The sequence below is a fragment of the Heloderma suspectum genome, chromosome 1 (assembly GCF_057233095.1).
Source record: "Heloderma suspectum isolate Gila_16-S chromosome 1, 16-S_ref, whole genome shotgun sequence".
NCBI lineage: Eukaryota > Metazoa > Chordata > Lepidosauria > Squamata > Helodermatidae > Heloderma > Heloderma suspectum.
This window is the reverse complement of record NC_139458.1, coordinates 402,706,261-402,727,995: the sequence shown is the minus strand read 5'-3', so window position 1 is coordinate 402,727,995 and position 21,735 is coordinate 402,706,261. Positions and strand designations below refer to the sequence as shown.

The following is a 21,735-nucleotide window of genomic DNA, read 5'->3' as shown; positions in this document are numbered from 1 at the left end:
GCCCCCGGCCCGCAGAGCGCCATGGCTGGCGGCCTCGCACTGGCGCTCGCCCTGCTGGCGTTGGCCCTCGCGGGCTCCCAGGAGGCGCGGAGCGAGCAAGAGCTGCGCTTCAAGCCCGCCCCGCGGGAGAGGCCCGTGCGCCTCTTCACCGAGTCCGAGCTGGCCAGATACGACGGGAAGGAGGTACGGCAGGGGGAGGTTTCCCCCAGGGGAGGCGGCGGGGGGGGCTTGCGGGCCGGCCAGGCGGGGCTGGGAGCGGCTTGCTGCTGCTGCTGCTGGGAGCGCGCAAGGGCGGCCCGCGAGGCTCTTCAGGGCGCGCAGAGCGGTGCCGCGGCGGGGCGTCCCCTGCGGCGGTGTTCGCAGGCGCCAAGCTCTCTCGCTCCCTCTCCAGCTCAAATGTGGAAGCGACGCGCTCGCTAATCCTAATTAATTACATTTTTATGCCGCCCAATAGCCGAAGCGAACAAGGGAAAGAGCCCGCATCTTCGGTGGAAGGAAGCTGGTCTCGCGCGGCGGTGTGTTGTCCGGCTTCTTCGCGCGGAGCGTTTGTCCTGCGACTCAGCTCGCTCGCTCGCTCGCGGAAGTCTGCAGGCCCTTTAGACGAGATCGCTAACCTGCCGGGGGTCTCCTGCACCACGGGACTTTTATTCCGTTTTTAAATAGATCAGATATAATGCGCCATCACATTACAGCGCTTGAGTTCCCTGTGAAAAGGGAATCTTATCTCCCCAGTCTTCTCTTCTTAAGGCTAAACATGTTCAGTTCTTTCATTCTCTCCTTATAGGGCCTTCGTTGCCCTCCTCTGAACCTGCTCCAGTTTGTCCGCATCCTTCTTAAAGTGTGGCACCCAGAACTGGACACAGTACTCCAGATGAGGCCTAACCAGTGCTGAGTAGAGGGGAACTAGTACTTCTCGGGATTTGGAAGCTATACTTCTATGAATGCAGCCCAAAAGAGCATTTGCCTTTTTTGCAGCCACATCACATTGTTGGCTCATATTCAGCTTGTGATCGACAACAATTCCAAGATCCTTCTCGCTTGTCGTGTGGTTGAGCCACATATCCCCCATCTTGTAACTGTGCATTTGGTTTCTTTTTCCTAGGTGCAGAACTTGGCATTTATCCCCATTACATTTCATTCTGTTGTTTTCTGCCCAGCGCTCCAGTCTATCAAGATCATTTTGAATGTTGTTTCTGTCTTCCAAAGTATTAGCTATCCTGCCCAATTTTGTGTCAATTTGATCAGCATTCCCTGCACCTCCTCCTCCAAGTCATTAATAAAAATGTTGAAGAGCACTGGGCCCAGGACTAAGCCCTGAGGTACCCCGCTTTTTACCTCTCCCCAGTTTGAGAAGATCCCATTGATATGGGAACTCTTTGAGTCCTATTCTGTAGCCAACTGTGGACCCACCTGATAGTTATTTCATCTAGCTCACTTGTACCTAGTTTGCTCGTCAGGATAGCATGGGGCACTTTGTTGAAAGCTTTGCTGAAGTCCAGGTATATTATGTCCACAGCATTCTCACAGTCCACAAGGGAGGTTACTGGATCCAAAAATAAGATCAGGATTGTCTGTCAGGATTTGTCCTTGACAAATCCATGTTGGCTTCGAGAAATCACTGCATTGTTTTCAAGGCGCTTCCAGATGGATTGCTTTATCATCTGCTTCAGAATTTTCCCAGGGATTGATGTCAGACTGACCCTGTCCCTGGAGGTTTGAACTCATTCAAAGTCATTAGGTGTTCCTTGACCATATGCCTATCGATCTCAAGCTGCAATCCTGCCCCTTCAGCCTGTACTTCGCCTTTGTCAGGAAGGTCATAGACCCCCTTTTGGGAGAAGACTGAGCCAAAGTAGGAATTGAGCACTTCTGCCTTTTCCTTGTGATCTGTTATCATTTTGCCATCCCTACTTAATAGTTGAACCACCATTTCTTTCCTCTGCCTTTTACTATGCACGTCTCTGAAGAAAGCCTTTTTGTTGCTTTTAGCATCCCTCGCTAACCTCAGCTCGTTCTCAGCTTTAGCCTTCCTGACGCCCTCCCTGCAATTCTGTGCTACCTGCCTGCACTCTTCCTTTTTAGCTTGGCCTTCCTTCCACTTCCGAGATGTGTCCTTTTTTGTTTTCGGGTCATCTCTAAGCTTTTTGTGAAGCCACATTGGCTTCTTCCGTTGTCTTCCACCTCCTTTCTTGTTGGAGTTTTGCATACCATTCTCATTTTGTTCATGTTTTTGCCACAGAACCCCCGTGCCTGGCATATTCAGGGTGCTCGCTCCATTCACATAGGGTGCTGAACATGCTCTTTGGACCATCATCACACATATACTGAGAATACGCCCTGCAACACACCCATCCTTGCGTGGGGCCATGGCTCTGTGGTAGAGCAGCTGCTTTGCATGCAGAGGCTCCCAGGTTCGATCCCTGGCATCTCCAGGTGGGCTAGAAAAGAACCTTGCCTGGGACCCTGGAGAGCTGCTGCCAGTTGATGTTGACAACGCTGGGCTAGATGGACCAACGGTCTGACTGAGTATAGGCGGCTTCCGATGTTCTTGTGGTTACATGCTGCAGGCATGATAGCAGGGGGCAGGTTGTCTTTTGTGGAAACCTGACTATCGTTACTAACCCTTGAAGAATCCTTGATAAACTTCTGTGTATACCCAGGATACCTTGGGACACGGTTCTAAAACCAGTGGGGGTGCTGTGGCTCAGCGTATTAAAGACTTCCACTGTCTACGTGTGCAGGGCCAGGAACTGAGCTCTTAATGTGTGAACCAGCAAGAGCAGCTGACAGGATTCATGCTCGAGTGGCTAGAAAAGGCCAGAGAGAGAGATCCCCCCAGAAGGAAAGAATAACATGTGCAGTTGATTCTGGAGCTGAATGTTAAAGAATGTTTCAGATCTTTACATTAATGTATGGATATAAAGAGTGGAGAGATAAGTGGGTTGTTCTCTCCCCCCCCCCCCCGCCCCCAATAAGCAGGCTTGTGTAAAAGTAAACCAGTGTATCTTATTATTTCCGAGCAGTCATTTGCATGCTGATATGTAATCATGGAAGCTGTGCAGTTAGGTGATTCGGCTTCTAAACCAATAAAATGAGTTACAGAAGCTTTATAGGATACAACAAGGAGGAAGACCTCTTCCGTGGTGGCTATGGTGCTATGGAGTTTCCTCCCTAAAGGAGACCTGGCAAAGGTCTCCCATGTTATGTTTAGTAAGTACGCCAGAACCTTCGCATTATAACAGGTCTTTAGTGATATTGACTGGTTTTACGGTTGATAGAGAAGGATGGTCTGGTTCACACATAAAACTAAGCCATGGTATGGTTTGTTGAAATCTGGCTTGTTGAATCCATCCCCGCAAACAAACCATGATTTATTAACTAGCTACAAAGCACAAACAGAACCTATGATTTGTTAATGACTTATGAAATCTGGCTTGATTAAACCATTGCTTGTGTCAATGTTTGAACCCAGAACCGTGGCTTATCCCTGGCTTCTTTGCACTGCTGTCCGCCCTGAAAAAGAGACAAGAGCAGCCTGAGGATAAAACGTCTCTGAAAGCTGGCAAATGGGTGGGAGAGAAACAAACCAGAAATAGGGAAAACAAGCTGTGGTTTGTTTGCTCATCTGCAAGACAATTCATGGCTAAAGGAACAAACCATGATTAACATAAATCATAGCTTAACCTTTCGTGCTAATGCATCTGATATCTCTCTTTCAGCTTACTGTAAGTCACCTTTGGGTTGTTTATGAAAAAAGCTGGTTAAGAGCTTAAAAACATATTGTTGATGGAAATGTTTTTAAAATATCATATACCTTGTCTCTAAAAAGCACATGCTTTCTGAAAAATGTCTTTTCAGGAGGATCAGCCTATTTACATAGCTGTGAAAGGTGTGGTGTTTGATGTCACTTCTGGAAAAGGTGAGTTAACCCTGCAGCAAGACATTTTCTCCCTGTCCCTATCCCACTTCAGCTTCCAGTTGGCCCAGGTTTAGAGACAGAAATCTCGGTGCTGCAGTCTTGGCCATATGGCCGCCTTAAGGAGGCAGAGCAGAAGTTCAAGGATATGCTCAAAGGGGAGTTTCTCTCACTTAGTGATGCTGCCCTAGGATTTTGTATTGTATCACCCCAAGTTCCTTAGAGCTGTGGAGGGGAACTGAGTTGGCTGGGGCTGCTTCACTGTTTTGCCCCCACCACGTCCTTCCTGCCGTGCTCTAAGGGGAATCCCCCCAATTACCTGGGGGAGAACTGGGGGCTTGGGGAGGGGAATCCCCCGTTCTCTCCACTCAGTGAGAAGAGATTACAGCCCCCTTCTCAAACCCCCCAAAGACTCCTGGAGTTGGGGCTTGGGCAGGGCCTGTGGAGGGAGCCAAGGTCTCCATGCGCTGGATGGGGAATGTCCGCGGGCTGGGTTAGGCCTGTGAGCCAGGAATTCCCCACCACTGCCTTAGAGGCAGGACAACATGTGTGGTGTTATTGTTCACCCATTTATCCTTGCAACAGCCCTGTGAGGCGAGATGGCTGAGTGATAGTGACTTGCCCCAAACTATCTAGTGAGCTTCGTTGGCTGAGCGGAACTTTGTCCCCAGTTCCTCGTACTCTGCTGTCCACTATATCAGCCTTTCCCAACCTGTTGGTCTTGTTGGGCTATAATTATAATAAGTTGTCGCCCCACACATTTGGAGGGCACTATAACAAACTGCAGTTTTCCTCCAATCTGGCGCCCTCCAGATGTGTTGGACTGCAATTCCCATAGCTCCCAGCCAGCAGCTAGGCTGGCTGGGAATTATGGGAATTGCAGTCCAACACATCTGGAGGGCGCCAGGTTGGGGGAAGACTGTCGTATTGTCTCAGCTTACTGGTAAGCTGGGTTTTCACTAGTTATAGCATCACATATTACTGATAGCACACTTCTGTTACCCAGTCCTGGTCAGGTCTGCTATTCTTTAAATCCAGTATGAATAAGCTGCTGCTGTTTGATACACACACACACACACACACACACACACCCCTTCCCAGGCATCAAGCCCCTGTTCTCAGCCACTCTGAGCTCCTTTCAAGGTTTTACCAGTCTCGCCTTGAACCCAGAGCCCTGTGAGTTCTATAAAAACTTGGAAAAATGATGGCAGCCTTTGAAGAGTCAGTAACCCAGAGTAGAGTAGTTTACCTCAGCATCCTAGCTGATAACTGTACAACACTTGAGCCTGGGATCTCCAGCGTGGTACCTCTGTTGGCACCCATAGCCCTCCTGATTTTTATTTTATTTCTTAAGATTATTAAGAATAATAACAACAGTATGAATTGGGACCCTGACTTACTCCCTCCAGGGCCATCTTTATTGGGGTTCAAAAGAGTGGTTTTGTGTTTTGGAGCTCAGACCCCAGCTCTGCCTTGTATTTGGGTTCTTGCCCCACGCCCCATGGCAGCCATTTTGTGACAGTGCTTATATAACACGCTCTCAAAATTCCAAATGTGCCCACCAACTGAAAACGTTTGGGGATCCCTGCCCTAGATTACTGGCTTGTTGCTCCCTGCTCCCTCCTTCTGTGCACTGTGCCTCATAATATATAATGCTGGTGGACCTGGAATTGGTTGCAGTTTTTATGTTATTAGTTGTATGTTAGTAATAACATTTTCCTGTCGCTTTCATGACCAGGGTGGATGTGAAGTACATTTGGTGGACATGTTTTTCTTATTGTACAGCTGAGGCTAAGGAAATATTTCAAGGTCTTGGTGTTGGAATATACATGTTTAGGTTCTGGTAGTGTACCAGGATAGGATAAACCAAACGAACCTCCACATGTTGTAGAAGTCCCAGCATGTGATGTGCAAATGTCAAATTTCTAGGCTTGTGAGGAATGAGATGATGCTAGAAATTTTTCTAGCCTTATTTACAGTTTTCTGATTTATAAACTGCTGTCCTCAAATGAAGTATGTCAGCCTTGGAAATATCCCAGACATCATTTCAAAAATTACAAGTCCTATGAGAGTTTTAAAAACTGCATTGATTTGGACTTCGTTTCATTGCTGCATTGTTCTCTTCTCCCTGAACAGAGTTTTATGGGAAAGGAGCACCGTACAATGCGCTAGTTGGTAAGGATTCGACCCGAGGCATTGCAAAGATGTCACTTGATCCAGCGGATCTCACTCACGATACAGTAAGCAAGAGAGAGAGATCTGTTCCTCATGTGGCGGGCTGCGGGCCCAGTTTTTCAAATCCGTTTGCTTGTATGTGGCCCTCGGTGCTGGTGGGGTCTCTTGGCCCAAGCGTGTGCAGGTGGTGGGCTGGGGAGGAACTCCACACGTGGAGCTGCCAAAGGAGAATGAACCCTTGATCCCTGGAGGAGAGCAACTGCAGTCCTCTGATCTGTGTGTCTGAACATGAGAACATAAGAAGAGCCCTGCTGGATCGGACCAAGGGTCCCTCTAGTCCAGCATTCTGTTCACACGGTGGCCAACTGGCTGAGTGTGGGAAACCCACAAGCAGGACCTGAGTGCAACAGCACCCTCCCGCCCATGTTCCCCAGCAACTGATGTACATAGGCATACGGCCTCTGGTACTGGAGGTGGCACATAGCCGTCATTAGCCTGATGGCTATTTCTCCCCCATTTGCATAGAGTCGCAGTCATGTACCCAGTGTTGTAGTGGGGCCAGAGTTTCCAGGGTCGAAGGGCCAAGATTTTTTGATTAGCAGGGAGCCATCTGCCGCTTCCCTCGGGCTTCTCTGTTCCCTCTGAGCTTAGCTGCGGTCATTGCAGTGATGTCAGGGTGGAAACTGAGCCCATAGAGCCCCAGAGCAGTTCTGATTCTGAGGAAGAACAGCAATCCGTGGGAGAGGAGCTTGCTCATCTCTCAAAGGCACAGCAGCGGGCAGAGATTCCTCTTGCCAGCATTCCTGGGAGAGATAGTGACCCTGGCAGTGAGAGAGCGCTGGCGGGGGGCTTGCTGGATGCTCGGCGCAGACGCAGGGAGCGGCGACAGATGGAGGGCGCGGAAAGGAGGCGTAGCGCTCGTTTGGCGCTCTAAACAACGGTCGCGTCCCGAGGACCCAAGGGAAAGAGGGAAGATCTCTCCCTAGCCCATAAGTTCAGGGTCTTCCCGTGGTTCCCCTTCAAACGGGGACCAACTGCCTTACCTGGAGCTTAGGCTACTCAGCTATCTTTCCCCAGTGCTGTTCCTTGCTTAGTCGCTAGTGATTAGTATCTGAGAGAGTCATAAAGGAATAAAGCCTTGGAGAGAATCCTCGTCGTCTGAGTCCTGAGTTGGTTATTGGAGGGGACTGCCAGACGCAGCTAGGGCACTCCTGACAAGTAGCTTGAGGGGAAATGGATTATCCCTGCAACACTACATCGTGATGTGCTGTCTCTGTTGTAATGCAAAGCGTTTGGGGCTGGCTTGGGCTTGAATGGGCAAGGAAGACTGGGAGGGGTTCGGACAATTGCAGCAGGAGAAATAAGGCAGGGTGGCTTATTTCCCCCACTGTACGTGCTGGGCCGGAATCCCCTACTCACCCTCGCTGGCGCAGCTTGGTCTGTTGTCCAAACCCAGGCGTCATGGCTTGTGGGGGGGGGGGGCAGGCGCTGTCAGCAACCCTCAACCCAACAAAATCCATGGGTTATTTGATGGTTGTTGTCCCCTCAGACGAGTCCTGCCTCCCCAGGTTCGGACGATACTGTACAAGCCGGGCCAGCGAGGGTGAGTAGGGGAATCTGGCCCGGCATGTACAGTGGGGGAAATAAGCCAGCCGTGGTTTGTTGACCATGGTCACTCACTACACAAAAAGATAATGGCAGAGTTGAAAACAGCTAGAACTAGTTTTTTGACATGATATGGATCAACAAATCTGCCTGCATCTTTGGACTCTGTGGGGTCTGTCATGATGGGCACCCGCACTTCAACATTTAGCACTATACCACTGCATGTAACGCAGCAAATTACCGTACTTGCGCTCTCTCTTTCTCTCTTTTCCTGCCCATCCTTCTCTCTTTACACAATCATATTTCCCTGAGACGGGACTCACAGAAGAAGAGCTGCAGTCTCTGGACGAGACCTTCAATGGTGTCTACAAAGCCAAATATCCTATCATTGGCTACACTGCCCAAAGAATTCTCAATGAAGATGGCAGCCCCAATCCAAACTTCAGACCTGAAGATCAGCCACATTTCGCCAATAAGGATGAGTTTTGACCAAGGACTTTGCTGTCTGAGACATCAGGGATACGCTCTGGAAATAGACAAAAACTGGTTGTATTTCTGACAGCCGGGAGAATGCCTGAAAAATGAATAGTAGGGTGTGCTTATAATACTGTGTATTTTTGTCATCTTTGAGGGCAAAACCAAATACCAAAGGGTTACCATTTTATCATGGTCCTGCAGTTGGTGAACCAGTAACATTATGGAACACATGGACTTTATCCAGTGAGATTGTTTTTTCCCAGTAAAATATTCCATGCCAGCACCATCCTATCTGCCTATTGATTGGCTAACCAAATTCATGTGCTATAAGACAAGAGCGGTATCCAGTGGCTCATGGGGGTATTTGCAATTTGACATTTTTTTATCTTTCATCCTGGCATAGGACTCCTGTGAATCCCATGTGCAGAACATGACTTCTATACACATGTAAAGATTACTGCATATGCACACATAGTATGCACACTGGGAAACTGTCCCTAGCTAGTCTTACCATAACAAGTGGGACCTGCAAGAAAAGTGTTGCAATGCAGGGTGCTCCTGTTCAAGATGCCAGCCAGCCAGCTGGCCTTGCCCTCTTGCTGGACATGCCATTCCTTTCCCCTATCTGTTTCCCCACCCCCCACGACAGTCACACTCACTGAGCATGCTCAGTCCTCATTGGGCTGTTTTGGGGTTTGTTTTAGCCCCTTGGCTTTCCCCTCTAAAGTTTGTCTTGTTCAAATCTCCCTCTTGTGTGTGCATGGTACTTTGGGGACATAAAAGATCTGCACAGAGAATGAGTTTGCTATTGGTATATAGCAGGGGTGAGGAACCTCTTTCAGTCCGAGGACTGGATTCAATTTCAAAGAAGCTCTCGGGGGCCACATTCCAGTGTGGCCATCTGGGGATCCTTGGAGGGCCATCTGGGGATCCTTGGAGGGCCAGATTGGGACCCCAGGCAGGCCGGATATGGCCCATGGATTTTGAATAGACAGGTGGGGCCAAAGGCAAAGGGGGCAGGGCTCACACACCACTGCCCCAGCATAGTGTAGCTTAATGCTCTTACTGCTAGTAAGGAGAGGCATTTCAACCTTTTGGAATAGGGAAAAAAACTGCTTAAAACCCAGGGAATCACTAAATGATCAGTGGTTAGAAAAAGAGGGTGGAGCCTAGGGAAGGGGTGTGGCCATCTGGGGATCCTTGGAGGGTCAGATTGGGACCCCAGGCAGGCCGGATATGGCCCACGGGCCTGAGGGTCAACACCCCTGGTATAGGAATATCCGAAACTGGAACTCCATGGATAGAGCCCTCTGGTAGCATCTATCAACCAAAGGTGGAGGGAAAATATCAGGGGACCAGGGGCCTCCTGGAAGCATATCCCAGCTGTGGAATGAGCTCCCTAGAGAGGTTCGCCTGGCACCTATGTTGTACTCCTTCCGCCGCCAGGTGAAGACCTTTGTATTCTCCCAGCATTTTAGCATCCTAGTCTTTTAACTCTGCTGTTTTAAATCTGTATTTTAAATCTCTGAATTGCTGCTAGGTTTTGTTCTGGTTTGTACTGTTATATTCTGGTTTTAAGCTTTCATATTTTATATTGTTTTATGCTGTGCTTTGTAGTTTTAATTTTTGTGAACCACCCAGAGAACTTCGGCTGTTGGGCGGTACAGAAATAAATACATACATACATACGGCTGGCTTCTGATTAGATCCAGCAAGGCAATTTTTGCATTCCTACAGAGGCAAGTTACGATGTGCTATGGAAGCAGCCCGCACAGAGTCTCCAGGTTTCATGGCTTGCTCTGGCCCTGTTATCACCTCCCCATAAGCAGCGAGGGGGTCAGTAGCAAGCTGAGGACCTGGAGCGTGTGGTTTGCGGAAGTCAGATGGGCACTGAATACAGTCGAGGCTTTATGCAGATGTGAACCCAGGCTCAACAGTTGCTCAGAGGTCTACATGCTTCCAAGTTGGTTGTGAAGATTTCATCCTGACCTCAGGATTTCCAGCTTCTTTAAATACAGAGATTCAACTACGGGTTAGATCAGGGGTGTTGAATCTCTTTCTGCCCACGGGCCACATTACATTTTTGGAGATGCTCTTGGAGGCTGCATTCCAGTGGTGGGCGGGGGCTGAAGGTGAAAGGGGCTGAGGCCAAAGGCAAAGAGGACGGAGCCAAAAATACCAGGATATTTCAGCTTGAAGCTTTTCCTGCCAATAACTCAGCCTTAGGAGAGGCATTTCAACCTTTTAGGAATGGGGCGGGGGGACTGCACAAAAGCCTGGAAACCACCAAACAGCGGCCAGTGTCACGGTTAGACCCAGTGCCACTGTGGGACCTATGCTTTCAGAGACAGACTCTGATTCAGGTTTAGAACAGGTTAACTGGGAGACCCAGTTCAGTCGCAGAGAGCCCAAGGCCCTGAGAGCATAGCTCAGCTTGGTTTCCCAGCTGATGACAGGACGAGGGAGGGGACTGGTTTGGGCCTGAGCAGGATGAGGAATGTCAGAATGGTGAGAGCCTATTCTGCCTGGTTTCTTCAGGAGGAAGGAGGCTGGGGGAATGGAAAACTCCTAATCAGCTGCACGTTTTGACCTTGAATGACAGTGACTACAGCTAAGAAAGCCGATAGCCTGTTTTGCCAAAGGCAGAGAGGTTCTTTCTTGGATTCAGAGCAATGACTACACAAGGGAGTAAGAATCAAAAAGCTTTGCCAGCTATAGCAGGCAGAGTATTACAGTTGAGTAGATGATGTTATAAAGCAAACTAAGAAGAATATCTTACTCCTCTGTTCTGCTATTGGGAGCCCGAGATAACGACAGCAGATAGACTCCGGTCAGCCAACGCGCAGCACCTCCATGGTCCCGGTCTGTGCCAAACCTCAACTGAGTAACGCTATGGAGGGGATTGTATACTTGAAGTCTCCTGTGTCTATGTGCTGTTTTTCGCAGCCCCCTTAATCATACCTGTTGATGGTCAAAACTTGCAGTCTCATGATGATGATGCATTTTTTATTCTACCCAAGATATAAGTGCTAAGGCAGGTGGATCATGGCCAAAGAGATCCTCCTGCATTCCAAGGTTGTACCAGCCTGACCATACACTGGAAAACCAGGAGTCAGGCCAAGAGGCTAGAAGGCTCTTAAAGAGGCCTAAGACTAGATTTTTAAGGTCTCACAGGAGTTTCAGGCATAAAAGAAGCAGTTGTAGCATGTCACACTATCTCCTCGAAATACAAAAGTCTTCCATGGCATCTCGATTGCATAGCCTGTCTGTGGAAACTAGACAGGCTGGGTCGGGTGGGGGACGGGACGGGACTTGGACTAAGGAAGTAGGAACAGAAAGGGAGGTGGGGTTGCACTGTATGTGAAAAATACATATCTCTGCACAGAAATACAGGAGGAGGAGCTTGGTAGCCCCATCGAGAGCATCTGGATCAGAATAAATGGAGCAAAGAATAAAAGGAACCTGGTGGTCAGAGTCTACTACCGGCCACCCAATCAAGGAGAAGACGAGGATGAAACTTTTGAAAAGCAAATAGCCAATGTTTTAAGGAAGCATGATGTAGTAGTAATGGGGGACTTCAGTTTCCCCGATATTTGTTGGGAGACAAATTCTGCAAAACATGGCCCCTCCAGGAAATTCCTGACTTGTGTGGTGGATAACTTCCTCCTACAGAAAGTAGAGGAAGGAACTAGAGGATCGGCTATCCTTGACTTGATCCTAACCAACAGAGATGACTTAGTGGATAAAGTAGCAGTTACAGGAACTCTGGGGGAAAGCGACCATGTTGTACTTGAGTTCTTGGTTCTAAGGGAAGCAAAAGCCGAGGGTAGTCAAACGCGTACCCTGGATTTTAGGAAAGCTGATTTTAATAAACTCGGAACAGTGATCAGTAAGGTCCCATGGCAAGCGGTGCTAACGAGAAAAGGAGTCCAAGATGGGTGGGAGCTTTTAAAAAAGGAAATTCTCAAGGCACAATTACAAACAATTCTAACAAGAAGAAAAGGTGAAGACAACAGAAGAAGCCAATGGAATTTCACAAAAAGCTTAGGGATGACCTGAAAACAAAAAAGCACACATATAGGAAGTGGAAAGAAGGCCAAGTAACAAAGGAAGAGTACAGGCAGGGAGCACAGAATTGCAGGGATGGTGTCAGGAAGGCTAAAGCTGAGAATGAGCTGAGGTTAGCGAGGGATGCTAAAAACAACAAAAAGGCTTTCTTCAGATACGTGCATAGTAAAAGGCAGAGGAAAGAAATGATTGTTCAGCTATTAAATAAGGGTGGCAAAATGATAACAGATGACAAGGAAGAGGCAGAGGTGCTCAATTCCTACTTTGGCTCAGTCTTCTTCCCAAAGAGGGTCTATGAGCCCCCTGGCAAAGGCGAAGTTTTGAGAGCGTGTTATATAAGCATTGTCACAAAATGGCTGCCATGGGGCGTGGGGCAAGAACCCAAATACAAGGCAGAGCTGGGGTCTGAGCTCCAAAACACAAAACCACTCTTTTGAACCCCAATAAAGATGGCCCTGGAGGGAGTAAGTCAGGGTCCCAGTTCATACTGTTGTTATTATTCTTAATAATCTTAAGAAATAAAATAAAAATCAGGAGGGCTATGGGTGCCAACAGAGGTACCACGCTGGAGATCCTAGGCTCAAGCGTTGTACAGTTATCAGCTAGGATGCTGAGGTAAACTACTTATGGGCTAGGGAGAGATCTTCCCTCTTTCCCTTGGGTCCTCGGGACGCGACCGTTGTTTAGAGCGCCAAACGAGCGCTACGCCTCCTTTCTGCGCCCTCCATCTGTCGCCGCTCCCTGCGTCTGCGCCGAGCATCCAGCAAGCCCCCCGCCAGCGCTCTCTCACTGCCAGGGTCACTATCTCTCCCAGGAATGCTGGCAAGAGGAATCTCTGCCCGCTGCTGTGCCTTTGAGAGATGAGCAAGCTCCTCTCCCACGGATTGCTGTTCTTCCTCAGAATCAGAACTGCTCTGGGGCTCTATGGGCTCAGTTTCCACCCTGACATCACTGTAATGACTGCAGCTAAGCTCAGAGGGAACAGAGAAGCCCGAGGGAAGCGGCAGATGGCTCCCTGCTAATCAAAAAATCTTGGCCCTTCGACCCTGGAAACTCTGGCCCCACTACAACACTGGGTACATGACTGCGACTCTATGCAAATGGGGGAGAAATAGCCATCAGGCTAATGACGGCTATGTGCCACCTCCAGTACCAGAGGCCGTATGCCTATGTACATCAGTTGCTGGGGAACATGGGCGGGAGGGTGCTGTTGCACTCAGGTCCTGCTTGTGGGTTTCCCAGGCGAACCTCTCTAGGGAGCTCATTCCACAGCTGGGATATGCTTCCAGGAGGCCCCTGGTCCCCTGATATTTTCCCTCCACCTTTGGTTGATAGATGCTACCAGAGGGCTCTATCCATGGAGTTCCAGTTTCGGATATTCCTATACCAGGGGTGTTGACCCTCAGGCCCGTGGGCCATATCCGGCCTGCCTGGGGTCCCAATCTGACCCTCCAAGGATCCCCAGATGGCCACACCCCTTCCCTAGGCTCCACCCTCTTTTTCTAACCACTGATCATTTAGTGATTCCCTGGGTTTTAAGCAGTTTTTTTCCCTATTCCAAAAGGTTGAAATGCCTCTCCTTACTAGCAGTAAGAGCATTAAGCTACACTATGCTGGGGCAGTGGTGTGTGAGCCCTGCCCCCTTTGCCTTTGGCCCCACCTGTCTATTCAAAATCCATGGGCCATATCCGGCCTGCCTGGGGTCCCAATCTGGCCCTCCAAGGATCCCCAGATGGCCCTCCAAGGATCCCCAGATGGCCACACTGGAATGTGGCCCCCGAGAGCTTCTTTGAAATTGAATCCAGTCCTCGGACTGAAAGAGGTTCCTCACCCCTGCTATATACCAATAGCAAACTCATTCTCTGTGCAGATCTTTTATGTCCCCAAAGTACCATGCACACACAAGAGGGAGATTTGAACAAGACAAACTTTAGAGGGGAAAGCCAAGGGGCTAAAACAAACCCCAAAACAGCCCAATGAGGACTGAGCATGCTCAGTGAGTGTGACTGTCGTGGGGGGTGGGGAAACAGATAGGGGAAAGGAATGGCATGTCCAGCAAGAGGGCAAGGCCAGCTGGCTGGCTGGCATCTTGAACAGGAGCACCCTGCATTGCAACACTTTTCTTGCAGGTCCCACTTGTTATGGTAAGACTAGCTAGGGACAGTTTCCCAGTGTGCATACTATGTGTGCATATGCAGTAATCTTTACATGTGTATAGAAGTCATGTTCTGCACATGGGATTCACAGGAGTCCTATGCCAGGATGAAAGATAAAAAAATGTCAAATTGCAAATACCCCCATGAGCCACTGGATACCGCTCTTGTCTTATAGCACATGAATTTGGTTAGCCAATCAATAGGCAGATAGGATGGTGCTGGCATGGAATATTTTACTGGGAAAAAACAATCTCACTGGATAAAGTCCATGTGTTCCATAATGTTACTGGTTCACCAACTGCAGGACCATGATAAAATGGTAACCCTTTGGTATTTGGTTTTGCCCTCAAAGATGACAAAAATACACAGTATTATAAGCACACCCTACTATTCATTTTTCAGGCATTCTCCCGGCTGTCAGAAATACAACCAGTTTTTGTCTATTTCCAGAGCGTATCCCTGATGTCTCAGACAGCAAAGTCCTTGGTCAAAACTCATCCTTATTGGCGAAATGTGGCTGATCTTCAGGTCTGAAGTTTGGATTGGGGCTGCCATCTTCATTGAGAATTCTTTGGGCAGTGTAGCCAATGATAGGATATTTGGCTTTGTAGACACCATTGAAGGTCTCGTCCAGAGACTGCAGCTCTTCTTCTGTGAGTCCCGTCTCAGGGAAATATGATTGTGTAAAGAGAGAAGGATGGGCAGGAAAAGAGAGAAAGAGAGAGCGCAAGTACGGTAATTTGCTGCGTTACATGCAGTGGTATAGTGCTAAATGTTGAAGTGCGGGTGCCCATCATGACAGACCCCACAGAGTCCAAAGATGCAGGCAGATCTGTTGATCCATATCATGTCAAAAAACTAGTTCTAGCTGTTTTCAACTCTGCCATTATCTTTTTGTGTAGTGAGTGACCATGGTCAACAAACCACGGCTGGCTTATTTCCCCCACTGTACATGCCGGGCCAGATTCCCCTACTCACCCTCGCTGGCCCGGCTTGTACAGTATCGTCCGAACCTGGGGAGGCAGGACTCGTCTGAGGGGACAACAACCATCAAATAACCCATGGATTTTGTTGGGTTGAGGGTTGCTGACAGCGCCTGCCCCCCCCCCCCCACAAGCCATGACGCCTGGGTTTGGACAACAGACCAAGCTGTGCCAGCGAGGGTGAGTAGGGGATTCCGGCCCAGCACGTACAGTGGGGGAAATAAGCCACCCTGCCTTATTTCTCCTGCTGCAATTGTCCGAACCCCTCCCAGTCTTCCTTGCCCATTCAAGCCCAAGCCAGCCCCAAACGCTTTGCATTACAACAGAGACAGCACATCACGATGTAGTGTTGCAGGGATAATCCATTTCCCCTCAAGCTACTTGTCAGGAGTGCCCTAGCTGCGTCTGGCAGTCCCCTCCAATAACCAACTCAGGACTCAGACGACGAGGATTCTCTCCAAGGCTTTATTCCTTTATGACTCTCTCAGATACTAATCACTAGCGACTAAGCAAGGAACAGCACTGGGGAAAGATAGCTGAGTAGCCTAAGCTCCAGGTAAGGCAGTTGGTCCCCGTTTGAAGGGGAACCACGGGAAGACCCTGAACTTATGGGCTAGGGAGAGATCTTCCCTCTTTCCCTTGGGTCCTCGGGACGCGACCGTTGTTTAGAGCGCCAAACGAGCGCTACGCCTCCTTTCCGCGCCCTCCATCTGTCGCCGCTCCCTGCGTCTGCGCCGAGCATCCAGCAAGCCCCCCGCCAGCGCTCTCTCACTGCCAGGGTCACTATCTCTCCCAGGAATGCTGGCAAGAGGAATCTCTGCCCGCTGCTGTGCCTCTGAGAGATGAGCAAGCTCCTCTCCCACGGATTGCTGTTCTTCCTCAGAATCAGAACTGCTCTGGGGCTCTATGGGCTCAGTTTCCACCCTGACATCACTGCAATGACCGCAGCTAAGCTCAGAGGGAACAGAGAAGCCCGAGGGAAGCGGCAGATGGCTCCCTGCTAATCAAAAAATCTTGGCCCTTCGACCCTGGAAACTCTGGCCCCACTACAACACTGGGTACATGACTGCGACTCTATGCAAATGGGGGAGAAATAGCCATCAGGCTAATGACGGCTATGTGCCACCTCCAGTACCAGAGGCCGTATGCCTATGTACATCAGTTGCTGGGGAACATGGGCGGGAGGGTGCTGTTGCACTCAGGTCCTGCTTGTGGGTTTCCCACACTCAGCCAGTTGGCCACCGTGTGAACAGAATGCTGGACTAGAGGGACCCTTGGTCCGATCCAGCAGGGCTCTTCTTATGTTCTCATGTTCAGACACACAGATCAGAGGACTGCAGTTGCTCTCCTCCAGGGATCAAGGGTTCATTCTCCTTTGGCAGCTCCACGTGTGGAGTTCCTCCCCAGCCCACCACCTGCACACGCTTGGGCCAAGAGACCCCACCAGCACCGAGGGCCACATACAAGCAAACGGATTTGAAAAACTGGGCCCGCAGCCCGCCACATGAGGAACAGATCTCTCTCTCTTGCTTACTGTATCGTGAGTGAGATCCGCTGGATCAAGTGACATCTTTGCAATGCCTCGGGTCGAATCCTTACCAACTAGCGCATTGTACGGTGCTCCTTTCCCATAAAACTCTGTTCAGGGAGAAGAGAACAATGCAGCAATGAAACGAAGTCCAAATCAATGCAGTTTTTAAAACTCTCATAGGACTTGTAATTTTTGAAATGATGTCTGGGATATTTCCAAGGCTGACATACTTCATTTGAGGACAGCAGTTTATAAATCAGAAAACTGTAAATAAGGCTAGAAAAATTTCTAGCATCATCTCATTCCTCACAAGCCTAGAAATTTGACATTTGCACATCACATGCTGGGACTTCTACAACATGTGGAGGTTCGTTTGGTTTATCCTATCCTGGTACACTACCAGAACCTAAACATGTATATTCCAACACCAAAGACCTTGAAATATTTCCTTAGCCTCAGCTGTACAATAAGAAAAACATGTCCACCAAATGTACTTCACATCCACCCTGGTCATGAAAGCGACAGGAAAATGTTATTACTAACATACAACTAATAACATAAAAACTGCAACCAATTCCAGGTCCACCAGCATTATATATTATGAGGCACAGTGCACAGAAGGAGGGAGCAGGGAGCAACAAGCCAGTAATCTAGGGCAGGGATCCCCAAACGTTTTCAGTTGGTGGGCACATTTGGAATTTTGAGAGCGTGTTATATAAGCACTGTCACAAAATGGCTGCCATGGGGCGTGGGGCAAGAACCCAAATACAAGGCAGAGCTGGGGTCTGAGCTCCAAAACACAAAACCACTCTTTTGAACCCCAATAAAGATGGCCCTGGAGGGAGTAAGTCAGGGTCCCAATTCATACTGTTGTTATTATTCTTAATAATCTTAAGAAATAAAATAAAAATCAGGAGGGCTATGGGTGCCAACAGAGGTACCACGCTGGAGATCCCAGGCTCAAGTGTTGTACAGTTATCAGCTAGGATGCTGAGGTAAACTACTCTACTCTGGGTTACTGACTCTTCAAAGGCTGCCATCATTTTTCCAAGTTTTTATAGAACTCACAGGGCTCTGGGTTCAAGGCGAGACTGGTAAAACCTTGAAAGGAGCTCAGAGTGGCTGAGAACAGGGGCTTGATGCCTGGGAAGGGGTGTGTGTGTGTGTGTGTGTGTGTGTGTGTATCAAACAGCAGCAGCTTATTCATACTGGATTTAAAGAATAGCAGACCTGACCAGGACTGGGTAACAGAAGTGTGCTATCAGTAATATGTGATGCTATAACTAGTGAAAACCCAGCTTACCAGTAAGCTGAGACAATACGACAGTCTTCCCCCAACCTGGCGCCCTCCAGATGTGTTGGACTGCAATTCCCATAATTCCCAGCCAGCCTAGCTGCTGGCTGGGAGCTATGGGAATTGCAGTCCAACACATCTGGAGGGCGCCAGATTGGAGGAAAACTGCAGTTTGTTATAGTGCCCTCCAAATGTGTGGGGCGACAACTTATTATAATTATAGCCCAACAAGACCAACAGGTTGGGAAAGGCTGATATAGTGGACAGCAGAGTACGAGGAACTGGGGACAAAGTTCCGCTCAGCCAACGAAGCTCACTAGATAGTTTGGGGCAAGTCACTATCACTCAGCCATCTCGCCTCACAGGGCTGTTGCAAGGATAAATGGGTGAACAATAACACCACACATGTTGTCCTGCCTCTAAGGCAGTGGTGGGGAATTCCTGGCTCACAGGCCTAACCCAGCCCGCGGACATTCCCCATCCAGCGCATGGAGACCTTGGCTCCCTCCACAGGCCCTGCCCAAGCCCCAACTCCAGGAGTCTTTGGGGGGTTTGAGAAGGGGGCTGTAATCTCTTCTCACTGAGTGGAGAGAATGGGGGATTCCCCTCCCCAAGCCCCCAGTTCTCCCCCAGGTAATTGGGGGGATTCCCCTTAGAGCACGGCAGGAAGGACGTGGTGGGGGCAAAACAGTGAAGCAGCCCCAGCCAACTCAGTTCCCCTCCACAGCTCTAAGGAACTTGGGGTGATACAATACAAAATCCTAGGGCAGCATCACTAAGTGAGAGAAACTCCCCTTTGAGCATATCCTTGAACTTCTGCTCTGCCTCCTTAAGGCGGCCATATGGCCAAGACTGCAGCACCGAGATTTCTGTCTCTAAACCTGGGCCAACTGGAAGCTGAAGTGGGACAGGGACAGGGAGAAAATGTCTTGCTGCAGGGTTAACTCACCTTTTCCAGAAGTGACATCAAACACCACACCTTTCACAGCTATGTAAATAGGCTGATCCTCCTGAAAAGACATTTTTCAGAAAGCATGTGCTTTTTAGAGACAAGGTATATGATATTTTAAAAACATTTCCATCAACAATATGTTTTTAAGCTCTTAACCAGCTTTTTTCATAAACAACCCAAAGGTGACTTACAGTAAGCTGAAAGAGAGATATCAGATGCATTAGCACGAAAGGTTAAGCTATGATTTATGTTAATCATGGTTTGTTCCTTTAGCCATGAATTGTCTTGCAGATGAGCAAACAAACCACAGCTTGTTTTCCCTATTTCTGGTTTGTTTCTCTCCCACCCATTTGCCAGCTTTCAGAGACGTTTTATCCTCAGGCTGCTCTTGTCTCTTTTTCAGGGCGGACAGCAGTGCAAAGAAGCCAGGGATAAGCCACGGTTCTGGGTTCAAACATTGACACAAGCAATGGTTTAATCAAGCCAGATTTCATAAGTCATTAACAAATCATAGGTTCTGTTTGTGCTTTGTAGCTAGTTAATAAATCATGGTTTGTTTGCGGGGATGGATTCAACAAGCCAGATTTCAACAAACCATACCATGGCTTAGTTTTATGTGTGAACCAGACCATCCTTCTCTATCAACCGTAAAACCAGTCAATATCACTAAAGACCTGTTATAATGCGAAGGTTCTGGCGTACTTACTAAACATAACATGGGAGACCTTTGCCAGGTCTCCTTTAGGGAGGAAACTCCATAGCACCATAGCCACCACGGAAGAGGTCTTCCTCCTTGTTGTATCCTATAAAGCTTCTGTAACTCATTTTATTGGTTTAGAAGCCGAATCACCTAACTGCACAGCTTCCATGATTACATATCAGCATGCAAATGACTGCTCGGAAATAATAAGATACACTGGTTTACTTTTACACAAGCCTGCTTATTGGGGGCGGGGGGGGGGGAGAGAACAACCCACTTATCTCTCCACTCTTTATATCCATACATTAATGTAAAGATCTGAAACATTCTTTAACATTCAGCTCCAGAATCAACTGCACATGTTATTCTTTCCTTCTGGGGGGATCTCTCTCTCTGGCCTTTTCTAGCCACTCGAGCATGAATCCTGTCAGCTGCTCTTGCTGGTTCACACATTAAGAGCTCAGTTCCTGGCCCTGCACACGTAGACAGTGGAAGTCTTTAATACGCTGAGCCACAGCACCCCCACTGGTTTTAGAACCGTGTCCCAAGGTATCCTGGGTATACACAGAAGTTTATCAAGGATTCTTCAAGGGTTAGTAACGATAGTCAGGTTTCCACAAAAGACAACCTGCCCCCTGCTATCATGCCTGCAGCATGTAACCACAAGAACATCGGAAGCCGCCTATACTCAGTCAGACCGTTGGTCCATCTAGCCCAGCGTTGTCAACATCAACTGGCAGCAGCTCTCCAGGGTCCCAGGCAAGGTTCTTTTCTAGCCCACCTGGAGATGCCAGGGATCGAACCTGGGAGCCTCTGCATGCAAAGCAGCTGCTCTACCACAGAGCCATGGCCCCACGCAAGGATGGGTGTGTTGCAGGGCGTATTCTCAGTATATGTGTGATGATGGTCCAAAGAGCATGTTCAGCACCCTATGTGAATGGAGCGAGCACCCTGAATATGCCAGGCACGGGGGTTCTGTGGCAAAAACATGAACAAAATGAGAATGGTATGCAAAACTCCAACAAGAAAGGAGGTGGAAGACAACGGAAGAAGCCAATGTGGCTTCACAAAAAGCTTAGAGATGACCCGAAAACAAAAAAGGACACATCTCGGAAGTGGAAGGAAGGCCAAGCTAAAAAGGAAGAGTGCAGGCAGGTAGCACAGAATTGCAGGGAGGGCGTCAGGAAGGCTAAAGCTGAGAACGAGCTGAGGTTAGCGAGGGATGCTAAAAGCAACAAAAAGGCTTTCTTCAGAGACGTGCATAGTAAAAGGCAGAGGAAAGAAATGGTGGTTCAACTATTAAGTAGGGATGGCAAAATGATAACAGATCACAAGGAAAAGGCAGAAGTGCTCAATTCCTACTTTGGCTCAGTCTTCTCCCAAAAGGGGGTCTATGACCTTCCTGGCAAAGGCGAAGTACAGGCTGAAGGGGCAGGATTGCAGCTTGAGATCGATAGGCATATGGTCAAGGAACACCTAATGACGTTGAATGAGTTCAAATCTCCAGGGACAGATGAATTGCATCCTAGAGTAATAAAGGAGCTGGCAGAAGAACTCTCAGAACCGCTGTCTATTCTCTTTGAGAAATCATGGAGGACGGGGGAAGTGCCAGATGACTGGAGGAGGGCTAATGTCCCTATCTTCAAAAAGGGTAAAAAGGAACCTGGGAACTACAGACCAGTCAGTCTGACATCAATCCCTGGGAAAATTCTGGAGCAGATCATAAAGCAATACTTCTGCAAGCACCTTGAAAACAATGCAGTGATTACTCGAAGCCAACATGGATTTGTCAAAAACAAGTCCTGCCAGACAAATCTGATCTCATTTTTTGATCAAGTAACCTCCCTTGTTGGCCGTGGGAATGCTGTAGACATCATA

The 21,735-nt window shown here is 48.7% G+C and overlaps 2 protein-coding genes across 6 annotated transcripts; one reads left to right on the top strand and one right to left on the bottom strand.

Moving 5' to 3' along the window:
• Window positions 1-9,861, top strand: NENF (neudesin neurotrophic factor). Of its 4 annotated transcripts, none has more exons than XR_014786931.1 (4): window positions 1-183; window positions 3,859-3,919; window positions 6,053-7,456; window positions 7,740-8,102. XR_014786931.1 is itself a non-coding variant. In XM_084828852.1 (4 exons), exons 1-4 carry the CDS (start codon window positions 22-24, stop codon window positions 8,183-8,185), a joined length of 426 nt encoding a protein of 141 aa, XP_084684978.1. In that variant the 5' UTR covers window positions 1-21; the 3' UTR covers window positions 8,186-9,861. The 4 variants fall into 4 exon arrangements, 3 of the variants coding, with proteins under 3 accessions (XP_084684978.1, XP_084684975.1, XP_084684976.1); XM_084828852.1 differs by having other exon boundaries at window positions 6,053-6,091; window positions 8,022-9,861; XM_084828849.1 differs by having other exon boundaries at window positions 6,053-6,156; window positions 8,022-9,861.
• A 3,627-nt stretch (window positions 9,862-13,488) lies between these two features.
• LOC146360098 (neudesin-like) lies at window positions 13,489-21,247 on the bottom strand. Of its 2 annotated transcripts, XM_084828847.1 has the most exons (4): window positions 19,864-21,241; window positions 19,155-19,215; window positions 16,915-17,018; window positions 13,489-15,061 (listed from the first exon to the last, which is right to left on the bottom strand). In XM_084828847.1, the coding sequence occupies exons 1-4, from the start codon at window positions 19,873-19,875 to the stop codon at window positions 14,885-14,887; spliced, it is 354 nt and encodes a 117-aa protein (XP_084684973.1). In that variant the 5' UTR covers window positions 19,876-21,241; the 3' UTR covers window positions 13,489-14,884. The 2 variants fall into 2 exon arrangements, with proteins under 2 accessions (XP_084684973.1, XP_084684974.1); XM_084828848.1 differs by having other exon boundaries at window positions 13,489-15,048; window positions 16,980-17,018; window positions 19,155-21,247.
• Window positions 21,248-21,735: the final 488 nt, after the last annotated feature.